The sequence below is a fragment of the Phalacrocorax carbo genome, chromosome 2, assembly GCF_963921805.1.
Source record: "Phalacrocorax carbo chromosome 2, bPhaCar2.1, whole genome shotgun sequence".
Classification (NCBI taxonomy): Eukaryota; Metazoa; Chordata; class Aves; order Suliformes; family Phalacrocoracidae; genus Phalacrocorax; species Phalacrocorax carbo.
The window spans coordinates 50,361,430-50,386,571 of record NC_087514.1 but is presented as its reverse complement, the minus strand read 5'-3'; the positions used below and the strand labels follow the sequence as shown (position 1 = coordinate 50,386,571).

Below are 25,142 nucleotides of genomic sequence, written 5' to 3'. Positions count from 1 at the left end.
CTGGTTGGGTTGCGCGGCTGCTAACAGCTCTCTGGAGCTCATTGGCATAGTCATGCTAACAGTTGCTGCATCTGCTTCCACCGCTGTGACTTGGAGCAGGCCTTGTCCCCCAATGGCTGCAAGGTCAGCGCTGGTGGCGGGGGACCCACCTAGGGCTCCTAAATAGCTGACCTCAGTCGGTTTGAGAGGGTTGTAGTGACAGACTAAATCCTCCCTCCAAAAAAGGTCCCATTCCTGTCCCTCTACAGATCATGGATGTGGGATGCGTTGGACTTCATGGACATACAGGTGTTTGCAACACAGATGCCGGCACCTGAGCTAGCTGCTTTCACAGCAAAATAGGTGCCTTTAGAGCCTATTCCATCTGACTTATTTAAACATCAACATTAATGACATCAACTAACTAAACATCAACTAGTGACGCTGCAAAGAATGTGAAAAGATGAGACTTTCCTCCCAAACGTGTCTTTTAATGTTGCCAGCCACTTTGCAATCCACAAACTGCAGAAACAGCAAAGCTCGGATCTGTGTTTTGCCGTCAAGTTCTTCAGGATCTTGCTCTATCATGCAAATTGACTGAAGAGTTTCTTGCAGTTTGGGTATTTCTCCTCTCTCATTCCTGGGTGGATTCTCATGTGTCTGCTAAGGCCTGTAGATTTCCTCTCCTGTCAGTAGGCAAACCTGCTGCATTGGGACATCTATACAGCTGCCTGTTTTCGTTACGCTTCTGGAGGGGGGCGGGATGCTGGTTAACAGGTTTTTAAACACCCTGTTGCAAATACCAGACAACCAAACGGTTAGATGGGCATATGTGCCCAGACTGCCTGACTGCTTTCGTAAGTCTAACATTTTTGGAAAACTACATAAAAAGACTCTTCTGCCATAAACTGATTAAACATTTACTGGAAAGTTGATTTGTGGACTGGAAGACCATAACTGTGGATTTGGGGGGGATGGGAAAGTTCATAGGCTGACTCAAATAAGGCTGTTAAAAATTCAGAGGAATAATGTAAGAGATGGTAATGCATGGAACACAATTTGAATTCCAGTTTGAAATAAAGCCTACAGAAAAACAAGCAGTTCCAAGAAAAGTTAGCCTATCTTGCAGTGTAATAATTTCCAATGACAAAAACAAAACCGGGGCATCAGGCTATTCTGTATTGCTGCAAACCACTGACAACCAGGTCTTTGTTTTCACTGAACTGAGTAAAATGATTTTTGTATTGGTGAAAGCAAATACAAGAACAGAGCCATGCAGGGCTTGTACATCTATGAGAGAGGGCATGTTGGCGTTTTTAGAGATGCAAAAGGATACTTGAATTCTTTCAGTTTGAGGTGGTCAGTTTTTCTAACATAATTTGTTTTTTTAATTCTGTTGTCTAATATTTCATTTTTAAAAACAAATAAAATGCATGTGCTTAGAGATTTATCCCTTCCGCCCTAGGACAGAAAGAATTAGGAGCATAGTTAGTGTGTAATAACAGAAGCCAGTGCTAGTAGTAAAACAGGGGATAGGAATTTCAGCATTGCAGTGAATGGTGGTGCAGTACAAGTGGTACTGCAGAACCACAGACTTACAAATAAATTAAATTCTTTGACATTAAAAGGAAAACCTGGAACTTAAAAAGGTGAAAATGAAAAAAATGGGATACACAGAAATCAACCACACAATACCAGGCTCAACAGAAGTAGGAATAAAGTTACACTACAGTGCTAAAGTAACCAAAGATTGTAAACTCATTGGGGCACCTCTGGGGAATTTTATAATTTAGAAGACAGTCTCCAGTGATGTGTGACTGTACTGGTGTTCCCCAATGCAGAGAAAATTCAAGAGAGGGCAGCAGCACCTCATGACTTCCTATGGTATGTAATCCGAATTTTGCAGTCTATTTCAGGGGATATTTCAGTGCAAAGACACTTAAACCGTCTGAATTTCAAGCTAAAGCTCAAAAATTAGCCCTATACTTCAGAGGAAAGTTCAGCCTTCTGAATTCAGTCTGCCATCCTGAGCTAGTGGAAGATGCCTCGGTTCCACAGGACAGACAGAAAGGTGTGTGGCCTTGATTTTGTTCCATTTCAAACAGTCTGCCTGGGATCCAGGACCAACCTCAGGGGATAACCCAAGCTGATGCCAGAAGAGGATTGCATTTCAGCCTCAGAAACTGTGAATGCAGCTGTAGGAACCACTGCTGAAGGATTTTTCATGGGATTAAAGACTTCAGAGAAGGACTATTCAGAGAAATCTCAGGTAACACCCTAAAGGAACAACATATGCACAGTAGGAGTCACTTGAAAGGGGCTCCCTCCAAGCGAGATGAGGCAAAAGGAGAAAGAATCAATCAGGGAAATACAGCCCCAAACAGAAGGGAAATAAAAAGACCTAGGGGGAAAACAATGACATGGGAAGTTCTGAGTACAAAAAAATTATATAAATGTGTAAAATACTATTAGTTGCTTCCCCTCTCTGCTTCCCCTTCCCATTGAAACACATATCCCATAGTGAATACAACAGTATTGGCTAATAAATGTTATTATAAGCTCCATAAGGGATAGTGCGCTTGCAGTAAATGCTGGCTGTATCTTCCTCTAGCTAAGAATGGGAATGGATAGTGATAATTTTCAAGGACGTAAATGGCTGTTACATTGCCATGGCAGTTTTCCAACTCAAAAGGAGATCAAACCTTCCGATACACTTGCCTGAGTAACGACGTTAGTAGCTAGTAAAGGTGAAGGGATAAATCAAGCTTTATTTTGGTGAGAAATGTTTAACTAGAAAGTTTTCTTGGGAAACTAACAGAAATTGTTCAATAGATAGTGACATATTTCTTAAGCAAAACTACCTGACAGTCTGGCATATTTAGCTGGTACCGCTCTTACATGCATGACAGAGCTGAAAGCCTCACCCTTGGAAAGGGTTTTAATGTTTTATGATACCAAGCCTACACAAAGTGAGGTATGTACTTCCTCTTGGTGCCAGTGACTTTTCAACGACCATTTTATGACACTTCAAAGATCTGAACATCTCTGATTTTATGTTGATTTTTTTCACAGCAGGATCAGGAAAAGAAGAAACTTGCAAAAGAAATAAACATTTTTTTAAAATCCTTGTCCATTATATCTACGTTCCTAACAGTCTACCCCACAAGCTGCTGAGCACCATTATTTTGGAAAACACCTGAATGTACACCAACAACAGGCAGCACACCGGTAATCCCATATCAGTCACTAACTCTGGATTCATATCTTCCCCTGCAAACAGTCCTTACCAGACTCTTTGAGCTAAGTGTCTAGGTGCAGGGATGGCCATTCCTGGCTTTCCAAAGAGCTTCTAAGCTTGGGAGCCAGCTGCCTGGCATGGGAGACGAACTCCATGGTCACCTTGGAGAGACACATGGCTGTCCTTGAGACATGCTGACAACCTATGCAGCAGGTTGCGTACATTTCATCTGAGACTTAAAATCCAGTGAAGTGTTGCACCCTTGCCAGTAATTATGCAGAGTGCCTTGTTCTCTGTTTACATTAACACATTTGAAGGAAGTTAAGAAACGGCCATGAGTCCAATTTAGAAGAGTATGCCCATCACCTCTGTCTCCCTTTGGATAGGCAGGAACTGAAGACAGATTTAAAAATTAGTTTAAATAGAAGGGAAAAAGGAATTTGACAGGGTTTTAGTGTGGTGTTTGGCTACTGGCAGGCAACTAAGTGAAGCTGCTGAAACAAAAGGCATTTTTGAATCATTGATGGGTTCATGGATCTTTTTTTTTTGACATTTTTGTTGCTGGAGATTCCCTGCTCCTCCCATTCTCCTCACTGTAAAAATAAGTAGCCAATACCTCTTCTACACACATTGAAGCTGTCCTTTCCTTTAATACCTCCACAAGCCACTGGGGTAGAAGAGATTGACTACTGCCAAGAATGGTTAAGACTCATCCAGTTATGCTCTGTGGTGGTTTTACAATGCACGGGTGGGATCTCATCTAGACAGTTTGCGATTTGAGCAACCCACCATATGAAAAGATAATGATGTACTGGAAAGGATGATATTCCAGGGTTGATTTAGAAAGATTTAATGGCTTGCAGTGCAGACAGTGCTGTGTTTCCTAAATGCTTCAGTGCTGGATCTTCATTTTTACTAACAAGAATAATAAAATTAGGTGAGCCCAACAGAATACATAGGACAAAGAACAGTGGAGGAAAGAAATATTCTATTTTATCTTGCTTTTCTGTGCTGCCAAATAACTACATTGCATTAGTGATATATGGTTTGGTTTGCAACGTCTAGCTAATATGTCTTCTGTCCTAAAACATGCTTCCTGAAATAGTCCTCTAACATGCTGCTTAGGAGCAACTGCATGAATCTCCTGGGAGCCTCTGTGCTCTTCTTTTTACTGTGGCTTGCACCTAACCATTGCAGGTTTGAGTGCCCCGAGGAACCTCTCAGCACTATTATACTAAATAGCTAATATGGGTGCTTGGCAAACACATGTATATTCAAAGATGATAAATTCTTTTTTCCTTAAGATAAGGACAGGTTGAAATATTTTTTTGAAGATGAAACTTATAAAAAACAATTATTTAGAAGGACAGAGCATTTGTGTTTTCTGAGCAACCCAGGCAGGGATTCTGCAGTACATATTCACAGAAACTTACCCATGAGAAGAAGCAAAGGCCCCCAGTGATGACAGGAGTTTGAAATACGTGCTTCGGGTATATTACATCCCAGTCCTTTGGTACTAGATGTGTTTAGCAGTGCCAAAGTTCACCATGAACTGAGAGCACTAGATACTTTATTTTGCTGTGTAAATACATTTCTTTATGTTGCTTCTAAGGTGAGGATTATATTATAATGACCATATAATTTCACGACCTTACTTGTTTACCTAGGATCTCTCCATAGAAAACAGGCAGAGAAAGGCTCTTCTGAGACAAGGTTCCTTTTCTGATACACTCTCTGTTTCTATACTATCAGGGAGCCCATGGAGATCAGTCTCTTAATTTAGGTATTTAGATGAAGGCAGCTTGAATACTGGAGGGCTATAGAATGAACATCCTCTTACTTGGATTGTAGGTACGTGTGAGTCAGCTTAAACTTCATTTGCTTAAAATATCAAGTTTTTCCACATATTTTTGTTATTGGGCACAGTGAGAAGGATTTCTTCAGCAGAGCTCCATATTTGTGGCAGATGGCTCAAAATTCAGATGTAGCTGAAGTATGAGGAAAAGGCTGCATGATCCCTGTCTTCAGCAAGCCAGTGAAGCCTGGAGCTATTACTGCCTCACCTCAGCTGTAGAAACATGTAGAACTATACTTAAACATGTATGTGTAAGCTTTCTTAAGCCCGCTAAAAAGAGGGATTATCCTTGACTTTTTTTTTTGTGCTAGAAGACTATTTGCAAAGCATAATTCAGAATGGCAGACTCCTCTACTACTAGGCTACCTGAGCTAACATGTAAATGTGCTCACAACTTTCTTATATCACAGCAGCTGTGTAGCGTAGTGTTGGCGAGCTAAAACAAATCCCTACAGGAACTCCCAATGGAGAGACTATCCAGGCTTGCAATAAATGACAGGAAATACTTGCTGATGAGCTGCTTCACCTTCTGTGCAGTGGAGATAAATCTCTTGATTCATCACTTGTGCTTAAAACAGCTACTCCAGAGACAGGCACCACTAACCCCTCACCTCCCAGTGGAGTAATGAATTTTTGGCTTATCTAATTTATTCAGGGCAAATCACCACTGCTAGATTCCTCACGAGCCAGGGTTGACATATGTAGTCCTTGTGAACACTGCAAGTTTAGCAGAGGTACTTCTGTCAGAGATACCTTGTGGTTCATACACAATTCTGTTATGGAAAAGGAAGAATGAAACAATTGTGCTTTGAACTTTCAGGGTTCTCAAAAAAACCCACAAACCAGCAGCAAGCCTATCTTTCCTCTGGATTAAGATCTAGGAATATTTTGTATGTGGAGCCATCAGTCCTGACAGGCAAAACCTTACTATAACAGACGCCACATTTTCCAATGAGATATATATCCCTAAAACACATGTGTTTGTACCTAGCATCTCTAAGGTTACTAGAGTTGGGGGAAAACAAGAAAAAAGAAACAAGTGTAAGAGGTGCTCAGACCTTCCTGCAGAGACTGAGGCAAACTTTAGTTTGTAGCTAAAATACAGTTAGGTTCAAGGGCGGTACTTGTAAACACCAAGCCTGACACAAATGAGAATAACAGACCATAGTAAGAAGAAAAAATACTGCAGGTAAATTTTAATTAACAGATACCAGTCATTTTAAATATTGCTTTTCAAAACGCAGCTTTGTGAATCAGTAACTATTGCCCCTTGAATCTGTTAGCAGAAAGTTCGGCATCTCACTGCAGGGTGACTTTGAGTTATGGCAAGGGCACAGACAAAACCAGTGAAGAAGGAAAGGGCAGAGGGAATGAGATTTTTTTTAATGTGGTGTTGCCAAGTGTCAGTGAATGAGCTGGTGTGAAACAACTTGAAAGGAGAGCACCAATCCAGAGCTGATTTTGGAGAACAACCCAGGCCCACAGGCAATGGAGAAAGTGGGAAGGCCCCATGGGATAAGATAAACAGTAAGATTATCAGGATTACAGTAGTAGTCCTGTCCCCATTTAATAAGGGGACAGGAGGAACCTATTTGTCTTCGCCTGAGACCCTCACAGTTACACAACTCCTGGCTTTGCACGGGGCACCCCTCCTCTCCCTGCCCCCTGCCTTCATCTATAGAAAGCATGAAGTCACCCATGCTAATGAGGCAAGACAGTCTGCACGAGCCACTTCCACAAGCTGATTCATATGGTCAGCAACTTGGATGAAGGAAACTAATCTCTAATTTGACTTGCCAATTCTTGTTCAAATCTGGAATTAACTCCCTTCTGTTTCCGCCCTCACAGTCAAAACATTTGGTTTCTCCAAAACATGCTCAGAATGGGAAGGACAAGAAAGATCAAAGCACGGTTAATAGAAAAAGTACCAATAAAGATGCTATTATTATCAGAAACTAAGTAACATGTAAGTTTGTGTGACAGATTAAAGATTCACCAAGACAACTGCAACCAAGTATTGACAATAAAAACAAGAACCCCACCCCTTTATTACTAATAAAGAAATCATTGTTGAGGTCCATCAATGGCAATGATAAATTGGCCTCTAGATCATGCAATGCTGATGCTGCTTCTCTAGCTTTCTGACAGCAGTTTCATGGGGCTGGTTCTTTGCAGTAAAACTTACAGACTTGTAAATAAGCACAGAGCCATTGCAGCCCAGACAGCTTGTGTTTGGATGGAGCCGGCATCCAGTTTGCATGGAGTGCTTGTCTCTAGATGTGTAGCTAAGATGCACTGTTAATAAAAGGCAACTTTCAGATCACGGACCGCTTAACAGATGGCCATATTTAGCCCAACCTCCTTCCTGTGCGGTTGCACTCATTTTGGGTACAGGTAAACCAGTATGTTCAAAGAGTATTTAATTTTGAGCTCAGTCCTCCTCCTCTGCGTACGCTCTGTTAATAAAACCTAAGTCAGTCACTGCAGTCAGTGGCCAGAAATCCTCACCAGCACTCACTTTTATTTTGGTACAGAACAATGTCATAGCAAAGCAGCTTAAACAACCTGAAATTCAAAATGGACTCAAACTAAGCACGCAATAAACATTTTATGAAGAGTAATATTAGAAAAAGACTCCTGGGTTCTACTTCTGGGTAGGTTTACTATATGTATATAGGGAGCTTAAATCTGAAGATGACACTTTCAGGTAATCTCTGTATATTACATATTGATCTATTATTCAAGTTCATTAAATAATGTTAATGTACCTACTTTTTCATAACTTAAAGCACAAAAGCAAGTCAAATACCTAAATAGTTCTCTCTGTTGACAAATGCAGTTCTCAAAATCGTTACTTCCAAGTACATGGTAATTCATATATACAGTCATTTCATGAAGAAGAAAATAAATAATGCCTCTTGTATGTTCACAACTCAAGCCAGGCAGGCATTTTTGAGAACATTTCATGTTTTAAACATCTGTTTTCCCCTCTAAAGACAAGGGCTGATGCCTGAGGCTAGACACCAACATATTTTTATCCAGAGGTATTATGGTCCATGTGTTGGGCAGTTGGTGATCAACACCCACCCTGCACAGGGGAGACCTGGTCCCCATGGACCCATCTGGATGACTAGACATATTACCTGGGAGGGTGATCTAACTGCTGGGCATTAACCCTGGAGGTTAGCTAACCCTGCATGCTGGGACTGAAACCCTGGATCCACTCTTTCAAGGAGTGCTGCAACCACCAGACATCAGATGACGCCCTCTCTCTTCCTCTCCCCCCGCCTGGCTCACTTCTATATATGGGAGGGATATAACATGAGTCTTACATGTAGCAGAAGTTGTAGGCTTGAATCTGCTTGGGCAGAGCAAGAAAATGAACCTGGACTTTCCTATTTCAGGGAATCGCGGTCTTAGTTTTCACAGATATCCCACAGCATGTTAAGAAGACTACCTGGCGTACCTGTACATCATGTGGTCCAATCTGGCAGGTGTGAAGCTTTCCAGGCAAGATGGCCATTTCTGGGTTTCTACCACACTGAGATAAGAAGCGCGTGGGTTGGACCAGTCCTGCCAACACTGGGGCATACCTGTACCCACAGAGGAACAAGCCTATGAGGCTCAGCTGCCTTCTCTGGGAGGTAATGAACAGGCACAGAGGTTGTTGCAGATCTGGACTTGAATTGAATTTAGGTGCTTCAGTTTCCTTCAAAACATGCCAGTGAAGATATAACTCCTTAAATTGTTCCTTAGGTGTTTGTTCTCAGTAGCCGAATGTGGAGCTTGGATGCCCATTAAGATACTTGGAATAAAAATGAGGCAAAGAGCACACGTTATGTGGGGAAACAATATGATTCTAAGCCCAAAAAGTTTTGAGTCGGGAACCAAGTCCTTTCCTCAATTACTTTGAAGGAATTACTTCAGCTGCAAACATCAAGCTACAAACAAGCAGTTCAACAAGATGTCCTTACAAGCAGTGATACAAGTAGTAGTCTAATTTTGGAGCAGTTTCAATCATGTTTCCACATCCCAGTTCTCCCTGGTCAGCACTTCCAGTTCCTGCCCTTACCCAACGGGCAGCAGTGGGCAACGCAGTGGCTCACCACCTGCATTTGTGCTTGCCAGCCAGCCCTCTGCCTTCTCCTGAAATAGATATGGAGCTGGGATACCAATGACTGCGTTTCCCCAGCAAGGACAAAACTTCCCCTGTGACCAGCCACCACCCTTCACATTGCTGAGCTCAGCTCTTTCAGCTGTGTCAAAGCTGGCTAGAATTGTCCCTCCCCAGCTTCAAATGTTACTGTAGGAGGACTGAGAAGGAGATGGCCTGGCAGCATGACCGGACAGGTCTCCCTAGGGCACTCAGGGCACTTATAATGAGAAAAATGTAAAAATGAAGATGATAAACAACTGTACTCCTTCCCCACAAAACCCACCATCCCCTTTGAGAAGAGAGGCCTGTAATGTAATGCTGTGCTTCTGCATACATGGCAGTATTTCTCACATTAGTGGCTGTGGTAAGATCCACAGGGATTTTTTGCTGGTAAACAGAATCCATTTCTATCTTGTCTGCAGGTAAACACACTTATCATCCAGCATAAACAAGACGTCTTGCTCTTTTAGAAGTAGTAAGAAAAGTTTCAAATGGAACTAGGTTCAGCCGAAGAATATTAATGTATATTCAGGCATGAAGAATTCAATTTCCCCAAAATTACTTTGTAAGAGACAGTAAGATCTCCAGAGGTCTCAAAGCATTTTTCTCTCAATCACAATTAGCATTCAATTCAAATTAGATTACTTTATTGGTAAATAAAAAATAAATAGAAATGTATAATGCACTCTAGGTTGGCAAATATCTCAAACCTGCATCTGTCTACATTCATACACTTTTAAACAAATTCATGTGTTCAATTTTACAAAAAAAGAAACAACTTGATAATTGATTGCATTCATAAATGACTGTGGGACAAAATAGGCTGTGAATTTAGAAAGGGGATTATCCACCACACACCCCGTCCTTACACTGACTGAAAGGTATCATGCTATTTTCACTGAAGGGGGCTAACTCATGTTTATCATAGGTAAAAGCAAATACCCTAGTTTATTCGGTAGGAGTTTTTTGTATAGCTATCCACTCGGTAGGCATTAATCTGCAAGCAGTGCCACAGATGATCAGTGTGCCATCCAAACACTAACTAGGTTCAAGCGCTATCCCACCTTGAAGCAGAGGAATAATGAGAAAGAATGGCATTGTGGTTAAGGGTAGGCACGCCGGCCAGGACCACAGTGTTTGATTTTGTAACTTTGAGCAAGTCCCTTGACCTTCACACTTCATTTTTCCATGTCTGCAAAACAAGGAAAGATAATAATTGCCTACCCCATGTGAAACTGTGATTCCTAATTTCTGATTAACACTGGTAGAAAACCCTTGCCACTTCCACAGAGTGAGAAGCGACACTCGGAAAGCTGAGAATCAGGACTTCAACCCAACTTCCCAGCCTGTACTGCCTTTCATTGCTCATGTCTCATGCCATTTCTTTCAATACTTCTGTTGGACATCCAGTCTTCTTAGTATGTTGCATACTCTAATGCTTGGGTTTGTTTTTTTTTTTTTTCTCCACAAGAAGACTCATTCTTCATAAAAGAGAAGATATTTTTATCTTCATACACTCCATGTATGCTCCTGTCTATACAGCCTGAGAATTGGTTTCCTCCAAAACGATACTGAAAAGGTTCTCAAATAAAAGTGTCGGCTGTTCTTGTTTGAATAATACTTCCTCCTGTGTTTTTCTGAGATTTACCATCCCGGTACTATATATTATTTAATCAGTGAAGGACTGTTATGTTACCTGAACTTGAAGGGGGCAGAGGATGGTATCAGGAACAGCCCCGATCAGCCTGGAAGAAAGAAAATGTTGTGTGTAGGGCAAACCTGAACATTTTTTCCTGTCCAATTTTCCTATCTGATCAGATATCACATAATGAATGGAAAAATAACTTTTTAAAAATGCAAGTTCTGCTTATGGGTAAACAAAATGGGCAGGGAGAGTGGGAGGGATCTCATAGTCTACCAGGCAGGGCTCAGAGGTGCCCACCTCAAGCATATGCATGTTAACAAGAGGCTACCTAGAGGACAGCGTGATGGGGTGCCTCCTCCGGGAAACCAGCCCAGCTGGGTGCCTCTCCACAGTGCTCATAGACTATTACACGCTGGACAGGGGGCAAACAGGAGGAATTAGAGGTCTGTGTGCAGTCTCACTGGGATCAGAGAGGTGCAGTAGGACAGCTCACAGGACTGGAGAGCTGGATGGATATAGGCTCTTCAGGAAGGGCAGGCCGAGACAGCAAGGCTGTCACCCTTTCAGTCAGAGAGCACTGGGGACACACAGAGCTCTGCCTTTGGATAAATGAGTCAGTGAGGAGCTTGTAGGTCATGACTAGGGGGCAGACCAGCATGACTAACACTGTTGTAGGCGTCTGTGATACAGCCCCCGATCAGGAAAAAGTAGTGGATGAGGTCTTCTACAGACAGCTGGAAGAAGCCTCACATTTGCAGACTTGGGTCTTCATAGAGGAATTTAACCACCCCAATAGCTGCCAGAGGAGTAGCAGAGCAGGGCACAGACAGTCCAGGTTTGGGGAGCACATTGATGACAAATTCCTAACAAAAGTGATCAAAGAGCCAAAAATGAGAGGTTGGCTGCTGGACCTCACACTTACAAACATGGAAGGGCTGGTTGGAGATGTGAAGGTCAGAGTAATGGCAGTTGCCATGAGAGGCAGAGTTCAGGATTCTGAAAAGAGGGAACAAAGCGAAAAACAGTATCACAACCCTGGGCTTCAGAAAAGCAGACTTGAGGGTGTTCAGTGACCTGCTTAGAGGAAACTCATGGCATACAGCCATACATCTGGGTGAAGTTCAAAGATCACCTCCTCCAAACTTCCCCATGAGGAGGAAATAAAAGCAAAGGTAGCAGGGGTCTGCAAGCTTAAAAAAGGAGCTTCTGAAAAAAAAAAACCCAAACATAAAAATGGAGCATACCAGAGATGGAAGTTGGGACAGGTGACTTGGGGGAATATAGAGGCACTGTCTGATCATGCAGGAATGGGGTTAGGAAAGCCAAAACCCACCTGGGAAGGATGTGAAAGGCAACAAAAAAGGCTTCCACAGATCTATCACCAGCAAAAGGAAGACTAGGGGAAATGTGGGCTCACTGCTGAACAGGGTAGGAACCTGGTAACAGATGACAGGGAAAAGGCTGAGATACCCGACGCTTTCATTGCCTTGGTCTTTACTAGTAAAGACTGGCCTTCAGCAATCCCATGCTCCTGAGACCTATGGGAAAGTCTGGAGCAAGGAAGACTTCCTCTGGTGGAGGAGGATCAGGTTAGGGAAGATTTAAATAAACTAGACATCAGCAAGTCCATAGGACCTGATGGGATGCACCCATGAATGCTGAAGTAGCTGAAGGATGTCACTGTGAGCCTATTCTTGATTATCTCTGAAGGTCGTGGTGGTGGTGGAAGGCTTCTGAGGACTGGAAGAAAGCAAATGTCACTCCAAGCTTCAAGGAGGGCTAGTAGGAGCATCAAGAAAACTACAGGCTGCTCAACTTCACCTCAGTTCCTGGTAGCACGGTAGAGAAGGGGATTATTCCTCCCCAGGGGCACTTCACTTTGCTGAACTTCATGAGGTTCCTGTTTGTCCATTTCTCCACCCTGTTGAGATCCCTCTGAATGAGGCACCAGACACCCGTCTGGTGTCTCAACTACTCCTTGCAGGTTTGTATCCTCTGACAACTTGCTGAGGGTACACTCTGTCCCATCATCCTGGTATGCAATGAAGAAGTTAAACAGTATTTTATTTAGCTGTGACCCCTTGACTACCCCACTGGTGACTGGCCTCCAGCTGGACTTCGTGCTGCATAGATTTATGAAGGGGAAATCATGCCTGACCAGTCTGATAGTCCTGTACAATGAGATGGCTGGCTCAGTGGGTGAGGAGAGAGTACTGGATGTTGCTAATCTCAAATTTAGTAAGGCTTTTGGCACTGTTTCCCAGAAAGTCCTCATGAAGTACAGGCTAGATAAGTGTTCAGTGAGTTGGACTGAAAACTAGCTGAACCGCTTAGGCTTAAATGATTGTGCACAAAATCCAGCTGACAGCCAATCACTAGTGCCCCAGTGTCGATGGTGGGTCCAAAACTGTTTCACATCTTCATTACTGACTTGGATGATGGGACAGAGTACCCTCACCACGTATGTAGACTACACAAAACTGGGAGTGGCTGGTACACCAGAGGGTTGTGCTGCCATTCAGAGGGACCTCAACAGACTTGAGAAATGGGTAAACTGGAACTTCATGAAATTTGATGAAGGGGAATGCAAAGTCCTGCACCTGGGGGAGAGCAACCCCAAGCACCAGTACAGGCTCAGGGCTGGACGGCTGGAAAGCAGCTTTGTAGGAAAGGACCTGCGGGTCCTGGAAAACAAGCTGACTGTGAGCCAGCAATGTGCCCTCATGGCAAAAAAGGCCAAGAGCTTCCTGGGCTGAATTAGGCAGAGCATTTCTAGCAGATTATGACAGCTGATGCTTCACCTTTGCTCAGCCCTGAACAAACACCAGGAGTGCTGTGTCCAGTTCTGGGCTTCCCAGTACAGGAGATGTGGACATACTGGAATGAGTCCAGTGTATACATGGACATGGACATAGACATACTGGAGTGAGTCCAGTGAAGGGCCACAAACATATTTAAGGGATAAGAGCATCTGACATACAAGCAGTGGCCAGGAGAGCTGGTATTGTTCAGCCTGGAGAAGAGAAGACTCGGGGGGATCTTATCAACATATATAAATACCTAGTGGGAGGAGTAAAGAAGACAGAGCCAGACTCCTCTCAGTGGTGTCCAGTGACAGGACAAGAGGCAGTGGGCAGTAACTGAAACACAAGAAATTCCATATAAATATATATAAAAAAAGGCTTTTCTACTGTGTGAGTATTGAGCACTGACATAGGTTGCTCAGAGGTTCTGGAGTCTCTGTTCTTGGAGGTACTCAAAATCCAGCTGGATGTGGTCCTGGGCAACCTGCTCTAGCTGACCCTGCTTCGAGTAAGGGGGTTAGACTAGATGATCTCCTGAGGTACCTTCCAACCTCAGCCATTATGTGATTCTATGAAGCACACGAAAGTGAAATAATAGTTCAGTTTGTTAGGTAGGCTAAATACATTAGCTCTCGTGAAGATTTTCAGACTCCTAATTTTGGGGGAACAAAGTAAGTAACACTGAGGAATATGACCCCAAGCTGGGAATATAGGAGCAAGGTACATACGTATTAGATAACCTTAAAGTAGCAGCACTTGGAAGCTGGCATACATGGACTGAACTTCTCCTAGCTAGGTCATGTGAGAGGATGAAGGGGACAGAGGAGAGTACTGAAGTAAACTACAGCAGTGCACAAGGAAAACCAAGGAGTTTGGACTGAACTGTGAAGTTTTTGCTTATATTAATATAGATTTATTACACCATGTGAGTACCTGAAGCATCCTTCAGGTCATAACTTAGTCATTCGCCAACGTGGTCTGTGCAACAAACTTATATTTTCATTTAACAGAGGTTTGAGTTTTCTTTCACCTCTTTACGTTGGCTGAAGGTGTGTATATACTGACAGTACATCAGCTGCAGCTATCCCTGGTTTGAGCCTAGCTCTAGCAAGTCCACTGCTTCATCACAGTCCTTTCTGTGTTACTGTTTTCTTAACGCCATGTGCAGAAAGGGAAATGCTCCCTGACAGAGATGTTAAAAGACAAAGAGATGGATATGCCACTGCAAGAGACTCTGCCTTGAGGGAAAGACCTCCTCAGGGACAGAAGACTGTGACAGATATATGGAGCACTCTCACCAGCCTCCTGACCCAACCTGCAGCTTCACTGCAGAAGGGACAGGCTTAAGTCTGAGCCCAAACACAGCTGGGATTTTAACCCGAAAGTCTGACTACGCAAACAACTTCAGCTTCTAAATGCAAGTATGCATACTCTTGTTAGTCCTTCATAGCTTCTGAGAGGCACTGGGCAAAACAACATGTAGGAGGATACATTAAGACAGACAAATCTTAGTGGTAAGGATGAAAAATAAAGGATTGCCTTCAGACACATTTCGATTCGTGGTCTGTATGCGTGTTTTAGCCAAGACTCCTACACAGTTAGAAGCACAAGGTTTATTCTTGTTTCCTTGCATTTCCCTTAGCAGTAGCTAACATCTACAGCCAATCAGGCTGTACATCAGTGCTAGGGTTTACCCTGAAGTTGCAAAGGTAGCTAAAAATAGGCATTGAAAAGCAGAGTGTATACCATTTCTGGATATCTCTGCTCAGGCAGAGTGGTGGACGACTGCTGCTGTTAAACTAACATGCATACCTATATACGTAAATGACAAAAAAGGTGCTCAAGGAAAACCAGCAAATGTCTTATGGTCAAAGAGAACAAGAGCCAGTGGAGATGATAACTGTAGTCTAAGGTTTTTAGAAGCAGATAATACCTTCAGGTTTTATGTATGTCATATTTCACCAAACTTTGCTTAGGCTTTAGAAAGAGCTAAGAACCACACAGAAACAACAGTGGTATTCAAGATGCGAGAGGTCCCAGATGCCCACAGATAGTGAGGGGTTTACCTACCCAGAGATCACCAGGACAGCAGCCTTACCGTTTCCCCCATCCCCTCTCTGTTTCTGTCACCTCTCAATAAGACATTTCCTGCTCTTTGACCCTTTGCACTCCTGCTTCTGTCAAGTTGTAACATCATTCATCTTCTGCAGAGCCACTTCTCCCTTGCTTAAATTTCTGGCAGCCAGTTTAACTCAGTGTTGTTGCACTTACTTAAAGGGGACTACAGGTTCTTAAGCCAGATAAGTATTTTATCTGGCATATAAAATTTCAAGTTCAGTTTTGAAGATAAACAGAATCCTTCCATGGGAGATATTCCATTAGGATCAATCCCAGTTGAAATCTTTTCATTCAAGCAATATTACTACAAATCAAATATGCAGTGCTTGCAATTGTGCCCTAAATTACAGACTTGAGAATGAAACTGATTTCTAATTTGAAATGTTCTTCCACTTCTTGCAAGTCCAAACGCAGTTAGTATGGAACGGGCCATCACCAGCTTCACTAGTATCTGTTTAAAAGTGAGTGTCTACCATTTGTCCCCAAATGAACTTTTTACAGCTTTATTTAGATACACCTCCCACACATCAAGACAATGCAATTTTCCTGCAAAATTAGATGTTCTTAACCGCAGAGAGGCAGAGCAGGTGAGCAATTCAGGGAGGGCAAGCCAGTGGCATGCAGGAAAACACCAAGACTGGACACAAAAAGCAGGGCTACCTAATCCACCTCTTGCAACTATGACAAACGTCCTTTTTAGCACAATACAGTCTTCCTCAGAAAAGAGCAATGTCATCCACAGAGCTGATTTTGTCACACAGAAAGTGTGCAGAATTAGGTCTTCAATCAGCCTTTCACAGCCCTGTCAATGTAGCCTCGAGCTGTGTTTTAAAAATACAACTGCCCCCACTTCTGTCCAATAAGGACTCCCAAAAGTGCTTTTACAAGACATCTCAGGTTAATTTTCAAATGCAGTTTAGTTTTTAAAAGTTAATTAGGCTTGTTTTAGCATATAAACTCTCAAAGCACAGAATTTCCAGTAAGTTTCAAAACATTTCTACACTTATTTGGAAAAAGTGAAGATTTTCCTTTGCTTATGTAATGCCTATTCTGGGCTAAATATATTCACCCATCAATTACTCAAGACAACACGAAGGTTGTAACAACTCTAATGGAAAAAAACCCTGGCTCTTATTTGGTGTCTCAGGACCAGGCTCCCATAAGTTTCCAGACCTGCAAGAACTTACTCAGTCTGGAGTCGTGCCAGCTCAGGCCACTGGAAGTGACACAGTGCTCTGCCACGGCAGGGGATATGCCGTTAGACCCGAACCAGGCTGCCTTAGGTGGTCAGTCACCTGGCAGGTTAATTCTCCATTTAGATGATCAATTCACAGATAACAGTGATGCAGTAATGCCAATGTCTCAATTTATAGCTTGGAGGGAAGACTACTTAAGGGAGGGCAATTGCTGGAATACAAACATTTTTATGACTTTTTAAAGTGAAATTTCAAAATAAATCTCACGAACAATACAGATACCCATTTATATGCCATCTGGTTAACAGCATTCAGTAAGAGTACAAGAAGCCAAGAATGAGAAGCAACAAGACACTTGTGTACAAGTCAGGTCCTTTCAATCTGGAAAAGCATGCAATTTAGGAAAGCAAACTCTGGGATTCCTCCTCTCTTTGTGGTTAGGGGAATTTTTTTTTCAGTATAGTTCCTATATTATTTTCCTGATGCTGAAATGTGAAATTGCAGTGTATAAAAGATTTTTTTCTAAATAATTACTTCTAACTGATACAGTAATAAAGACAGAAAACACCTCCACAAGCGATGCCACAGTTTAGTGAAGCCTCAGTGAAAATTCATGGCAGAAATTAAAACCTAAACAACATTGAAAGACACCACTTACACATGCTGTGCATGTACTTCATATCAATAGCTTTGTTTCTTTAAAAATACTAGCAAACAGTAGAAATATAACTTTTTTAAAAAAAAACCCACATAATTCTTGCTATAAAATTTGATACCAATGAACAAATTACCTCTAGGTTTTGTCCTCACCATCAACACATTGAGAATTAGGTGAATTGCTTAAATGGCAAATCTTAGGTTTAAACAAAAATGATGGCTACTCTTGTGAATGTGACACATCTGCAGAGCCAGGCAGTTGTCTGGTATGTGGTCTGTAACATACTTTTATAATTAATATTAGCCTGTTCTGTGAAGTTCTCGTTTTAATTGCTACAATTCTTCTACATGAAAAATTAAGTAACAAAAAGTATGAAAGTGTCAAAATACCTGATTAATTATCTGTTGTCGCATTTTTTCTCCAGACTCTGAAAATGAAAGAAAATAATTAGTTTGTACGTACTTTGATGAATATGATCATGTACACACAGAAGAAAAAACAGTAAATTCTTAAAATTAAGAATTAGAATTTAACATCTACAAATTACTTGAAACTTCAGAATGGAAATCCACCTAAAGTAAAAGATGACAAGCCATTCTTAATCAAGATGCGATAGAAAGAAGATTGAGACAGGTAGCCAATCTATCTAACCTGGAAACCCACAAGCAATTACAATATCCAAAGTGAAGACAACAAATTTCAAATATGTGCTATGGAGCATGTTAATGTTGTGAGATGTACTGCTGCATCTATATGTGCCTGAGAGACTGGTAGCATCCAGCTCAGGACTTGAGCACTAGAGGATAAAAGCAGCTTCTGCCATTACCCTAAAATAAAATTACGTGCCTGTGTCAAGACTGAGGTTAGGCACCAGCTGGCTGAAGGGAGAAATTCTATCCTGATAATATCCACACAGTGGCAAGCTGAATTATGGTCTTGCTTCCTTATTCTGGCCTTCTTCTGCGGTGCCCTTCAGAGTGCTCCTGAAGACATGGTCAAAGCCCAGACAGAACATTGTTTTTCTACAGCCATCTGGGACCCTAGCAGCAATGACACCTCAAACCTATTCTCTCCTTTTAGATTGAAAGGGACAGTAATTCTGCCTCATTTACTGTTCTCATGCACTAGTTGTCAAAAGGGCAGCTGGTATCAAATACCCTCCCTTTATTACTGGAGACCAACCACATGTATCGGGCAAAGTCAGGAATTTCACACTTACCTATCCAGCGAGGCTACATGTCTACATGTGCTCAGCGCGGTGTTTTGGTTTGTTGTTTGGGTTTTTTTAAGTAATAATGATAGGACACTGTTTACAACCTGTCAGTGTCACTACTAACTGTCAGGGGAGCCTGTTTCTGCCTAGCATGGGTGGCTGCCTCATCCAGCACTGCAAATGATACTCCAACAGAATTTTTTCATAGTGGTACATGTGGCACAAGACAGAATTTCTGAAATGGAGTGAAAATATTTTAAGTGTTAAAATACAGTATAAAGACTCTATTAACTAAAGGAAAATGATCTTCCCTACTTGTCCCTGAGAACACTCCTCAAGGAAAGCATTTTGGATAATTCAGATAAAGATACTCACTTTAGGCTATATTATAAGATTGTCTCTTATGATAATTATTTCCTGCGTGCTTGTGTTATATTTTTATTTGCTAAATATAAACATTATGCGCTTTTTTTTTGTTTTTTTTTTTGCTAAAAAGTCCCACAAAAATCCAACTATTATTTAGGGGAGACTTCTCAAAATGTATTTCCTTGTTCACTGAGTTCATTTTTGGGAGAAACAGAATTTATTCTTGTAACTAATATTTTAACGAAATATATTGTTGGCAATAGAAGATTAAAGGAGCGTGTGTTTTTAGCATTCTCTAATGATATACAAGTTGCTAAGAAAGCAGAGTGCTTGAAATCTCTGGTTAGATCAACACTATTTTGCTCAAAGGTTTGTGGACTTTGAATACTGATGCTTTCCTGTTTCCCAGTACATTTGTTTTTAGGCTATTTTGATTCACTTTAAAGGAATTTTAATAACTTTCTGTTGACAGCATGGACAGCTGGTCTTGAGAATTAGTGAAAATTCACTTGCTGACTGAGGAAGGAAGTGACATCAATGAGTTTCTAAAGTCAGCCCAGGGGGAAAAGTGCGCTCCGCCAGAGTAGCCTTTCATGCCATTGTATTTCCAGTGATGCCTCGAGATGCAAATTGCATTGCATTATCAATCAAACTTGTGGTTTCTACCTCAGACAAATATAAAAATGAACAGAGAGACTGGGGAAGACCTTTGTGGCCATTCCTGACACTGCTAAGAAAAAAGTTAAGAAAAATTTATGGTAGTTCTTTCCTTGTTCACTTTTAGTTCTTTCTTGTGGCGATTTAAAAACTACAGTATCAAGGAAAAGGTAGTTGCAGAACTGTCTGTATGATATTCCAGTAATGATGACATGGGTTAAACAGGACAGAGATTGACTAGGCTGTTTAGGATAGAAGAGAGATCAAATTCAAGGTCACCAGCAAATTGAATACTGTGTTCTCCATTTATTTGCTAGATGATCCTTGTCCTCATCACAGAACAACTACGTGAATTTGGCATAGTCAGCAGTTGTGCTCAGAAGAGGCCAAGGTCTGTAATAACAGGGATGCTGCAAATTAGGGTTGGAAATACATTGGCACCATTATATGCAGAAGCCTGCAAAGTCCTGGTGCGTACTGTGCTTTTGTTTTAAGGAGGAAAAACTACAAAAAGCAGTGAAAAAACATGAACACATGAAACAGCACCTTCTTTCTTATCCTGAATACAAGAGTCTCTTATTTGCCTCTTCCTCATTGCTAATAGATCAACATTAAGTTAAAAAGAGAAATTCTTTCAAAAACAGCAACTATCAAATAAAAATGTCCCTCCAGAATTCAGCTTAAAAAGAGAAAGGATTTTACAAGGCACAAGAATGTTACGCTGTGACAACACCTGCAGTGCTGAAAGGGGGGTCAGTTTCCACTAGGAAGTAACCAGAATTTGGTTTGTCCTGCTTTTTTTTAAAATCCCCAGAATAACATATCACTAATATGTGTTTTCTTTATGGCACCCTCAATTGCAAGAAGGATGTTTCTCTTTAGCTGCCTTGTGATCACTTTTGGTGACCATCAGCATTTACCAGAGGGATTCAAGAAGCACCACTAGAGAGAGTGCTCCAATTCAAAGGACAGGAGGCAATGGGATACTGATAAAACCAGAACTGTCAGAACATGTCAGCCAGTCCCACAGTCAACACCTGCATTAGCTTCACAAAATGCAGGTAATTCTTGAGATTTGCCAGAAGTTTCATTACCTGTAGACCTACACGTGTTAAATTCAAAATTTATGTCAGTTTTCCCAGAGCCACTGCAATGAGGTAGCAGCTTATGCAAGATGAATGGATGCATGAACGTCAAACGAACTGGGAAATTTAACCTGCCATCTGGAAATCTATATGGAAGCTGACCAGTAGGTAGCTGGTATAGTCCAAGAGACACATCTTCTGCAACCCAGACTGCATGTGAGTAGCTTGTTCTTCTGCATTTCTCCTGAAACTTCCTTTTTCTACAGTTCTAGGAAACTGTTCCTAAATGGGCTCAATAGTGCTGTCTGACTATCCTTGAAACCACAAGCAAATCAAAAGGCCTTAATCATAGACAACTGTACATCACTGATCCTTTGAATCAAAAGGTGTATTAACCAGTACAAACTATGATTCTTATTTGCTGAGGCTCTGCTCTCCTGCCTCTCTAACTGAGGCTAAACGGATGCAACTGGATTCCAGCAATGGTTTTGCATCAGGACTGGAGAAACAGACCTCCCCCAATTAATTTTAGTGATTTTCCTCTGTCTCTCCAGATGCAAAAAGTGTAAAACAATAGCTTTATGTGGTTTTGGGTGGTTGAGATAAATGGCCTTCTTGGGTTGACCTCAAGCTATATCACTTTAGAAAAAAAAAAAAATGACGGAAAATATTCTTTAAAAGATTTATCTGTATTTTCATACACTAATTAGTACACTAATTACTGTTTCCAGGGCAAGTTGGGTTTTTCAATTTTATTTTTTTTTTTTTGCTTGCCTGTTCTTATAATAAGGAAGATTACCTTACTGAGAGGAATAATGTATGTTTTCTAGTGTAACTGACCACAGCAAGATGCAAAAGCGTGCCATAATTGATGCTGTCACGAGGAACTGCAACACCGACTCCTCAGCGTTACGCATACAACCTACACAGAGAACAACACATAATTATGCACACCATGCCCTGCTTACCTCCATACAAAGGAATGTGGTATTTGTGCAGGTCTACAGATTAATCTGCTGTAATTCCTTTTAGTGTTAAACTACTTCCAGCTCAAATATAATTAAGATCACCAGGTACAAAAGATTCAGGCTGGAAATATGAGTACACTCCAACAGAACAAATAACAGCTTGATGCTGTTTCTTATGTTCAAATAGTTGGATACATTAAGGATTTTGACAGCATGTTTGTTCCCTAAGTATGTAACAAAAGAAGAAAAAAAGGTTTCATTTCAAAAGGCAAAAGACTACTACTGCATTTAATTAGAGTGCAAAATCCCTTAAATACACAGATCTGCCAATTTATGTGACGTGACTGCTACAAGTCCTAGCAACAAAGGATTTCTTTTTTTTTCCTCCCCAAAATCAAATCCGAATTTGTACTTCAAGTAACCATCATCAACATCAATAAAGTGAAGGCCTTGGAATAAAGTTTGTTTCCTTAAGTCTTCAGATAATCCTACTAATATTTGTGGCACGGCAGCAAGGCAGGGGACGAACAGAAATTCTGGCTCTGTCTCCCTGTTCACAAATGTCTGAGGGTTTCTAAGCAGACTGAGAGAAGTGGGGAGAATCTGAGAGGCCAAAGGGGACCCTCACCAGTTCATGACAGAAACTGTAACAGCTTTGGGTTTTACTTTATTTGTGTAGGCCTAAATAAACACATATGTGACCTATTCGGATATGGTACACCCCACTTTCATTACGAGTTTCCTAAACTACCAGAGCAGATTCTGAGAAGTGAAAGGAAACCAAAGCACTCTTTCATGACAAACTTCTAAAGCAATTTCCCATGGCACCAGAGCCTGAGGAAGAAACACTCAGATTTATTTTTCAGACTTACGACTGAGAAGGTGTGACACTAACAGATTACAATCTGTGAAAGCCTGTAAATTGGTGCACACAGCTTAAAATGTTTAGGACAGAACCATGCATTTCCTATAAATTATCCAAAGAATCTCCAAGATCTGTAGGCAGCTGGGGTGGTTTTAGCCAAGGCAGAGTTAATTTTCTTCACAGTAGCTAGTATGGGGCTGTGTTTGGGTTTGTGCTGAAAACAGTGTTGATAACACAGGGATGTTTTCAGTATTACTGAGCAGGGCTTACACAGAGTCAAGGTCTTTTCTGCTTCTCACCCCAGCAGTGAGTGGGCTGGGGGGGCACAAGAAGCTGGGAGGGGACACAGCTGGGACAGCTGACCCCAGCTGACCAAAGGGGTATCCCACACCATATGATGCCATGCTCAGCACATAAAGTTGTGGGAAGAAGAAGGAAGGGGGGGACGTTCGGAGTGATGGCGTTTGTCTTCCCAAGTAACCGTTATGCGTGATGGAGCCCTGCTTTCCTGGAGGTGGCTGAACACCTGCCGGCACATGGGAGGTAGTGAGTGAATTCCTCGGTTTGCTTTGCTTCCACACATGGCTTTTGCTTTACCTGTTAAACTGTCCTAATCTCAACCCATGAATTTTACTCCTCTGATTCTCTCCCCCATCCCACCCAGGGGGGAGTGAGCGAGCGGCTGTGTGGTGCTTAGTTGCCAGCCGGAGTTAAACCACGACAGCAACGCAGCTCCTGCAGATGTGCATAGCATTTTCCTCTGCCTTCTCACAAGGAATTCAGAAACCTGACACTGCTCATTTATAGCATTGCCTTCAAAACCTAGTTTAGCTTACTTTTGCACCTCTGTAATCTTATTCAGTTGCATAATTATCAAAGTGGCCCAAAATGTATTAATCACATCTTCGTGGTATTGCATAATCCTTCTCAGCTGTCACAATGCCAAATCATAAGTTGCCCTGGCAGTAGGAAACATAAAAAGAAACCCAAGTTGATACTGATTGAAGCAAATGAAGGAAAGTTGGCCATCTCAAAACACTGAAACTCGCACAGCATTCCAAGATTTTCCTAGCTAATTTTTCGTGATTACTTTTGATATGAAAAGAGACCTTTAATTGTCAGTCTCTAATAAGGATGCAGAACTGTTCCCTGGGAGGTTCAAAGGACCCTGGGAAACTAAACATTTACAAAAGCTCAAGTAGCGAAATGCTTTGTGTTGATTAACATACACCATTCAGTTTCCACCTAACAAAGTAATAACAAGAAGAAACCCCAAAGGAAAAAAAAATTGGATGGACAAAGAAACATTAGTCTTAATAGGACTGCAGGCCCTCATTCATTAATTCTGTTGTGCGTAAAAAGGAAGGGGCGTTGTAACTCAGATCCATTTCTGGACCAAATTCTGCATTGACTAACATTGTGTAACTGTACTTATGGCAAGGAGATGTTAGAATATAAGTTAATTAAAAAGTTGAAGTTTTACCTGCCTTCTGATAAATATTTTCAAATGAGACAGAATTACCAGGATGCCCACTACAGAATTAATAGGCAGGCTTGTTTCCCAGTTTTCTTCTAGAAGGTTGTGCTTTATGTATCTGGGAAAAGGGAAAGCAAAAATTTGTCACCTTTTTCCTTTAAGGATATAAGATTTGAGATAATGGAAACATGCCAGATAGCATATTTCGTTTTAACATCAACAGAATATTGATATCATGGTTTGGATGGTTTCCAGCTGAACATTGTGTGTATTTTCAAAGTCTATTTGGCATTCATCCTGTATCCAACAACAAGAATACTTTGTTTCAATTTTGTTTTACAACTCACTGTGCAACTGCTTTTAAATGTTTTTTTTTTCTTTTATCCAGGTACTCCACAACTTTTTCAGATTCCTGCTTTCTTAAAGAACTGAATGGAGCAAATTGTGGATTGCTACTCATCTGCAATTAGGCAGGCAAAGGTGAGTTAATTATGGCTCAGCAGATGCATTTCCTCAAACTCTTCCACAATGTGATCCAAATCCTAAGGTAGAAACTGCCTCAATTCTCACACTGCAAGGGCTATTGCTTTTTCATTTGAAATCCCATGGACCACCAGCCTCCACTTTCATGTTGTTAGTTATGCATGGTGCTTTATATTATGATCATCTAGAGGATAGGTCACGTAATCTGTTAAAATGCTATGCTCCGGTGTTGAGCTCTATTGCTTATGTGGTTATCTTCCACAAAATAGGTTTCTGGGCTTTGACACAAAAGAAGCTGTTTCCACCTGTCAGCTGGTTGATTGTAGTTTCCTATATCAAGGTTCTTAGTGTGTGTTAAATGAGGGATGGCTGACTCTGA

The 25,142-nt window shown here is 41.5% G+C and overlaps 2 protein-coding genes across 5 annotated transcripts in view; both read right to left on the bottom strand.

The window, feature by feature from the left end:
* CHST9 (carbohydrate sulfotransferase 9) overlaps positions 1–25,142 on the bottom strand; it is a 95,430-nt gene that overhangs the window by 1,915 nt on the left and 68,373 nt on the right. For all 4 annotated transcript variants that reach the window (XM_064442816.1, XM_064442818.1, XM_064442817.1 and 1 more), the window contains one exon: positions 18,039–18,076. In XM_064442816.1, the coding sequence (XP_064298886.1) occupies positions 18,039–18,076 (38 nt within the window). The remainder of the gene's footprint in view (positions 1–18,038; positions 18,077–25,142) is intronic.
* Positions 1–25,142, bottom strand: part of AQP4 (aquaporin 4) — a 119,388-nt gene that overhangs the window by 33,933 nt on the left and 60,313 nt on the right. The window contains exon 2 of the mRNA XM_064442821.1: positions 18,039–18,076. The gene's annotated coding sequence lies outside the window, so the exon portion shown is untranslated. The remainder of the gene's footprint in view (positions 1–18,038; positions 18,077–25,142) is intronic.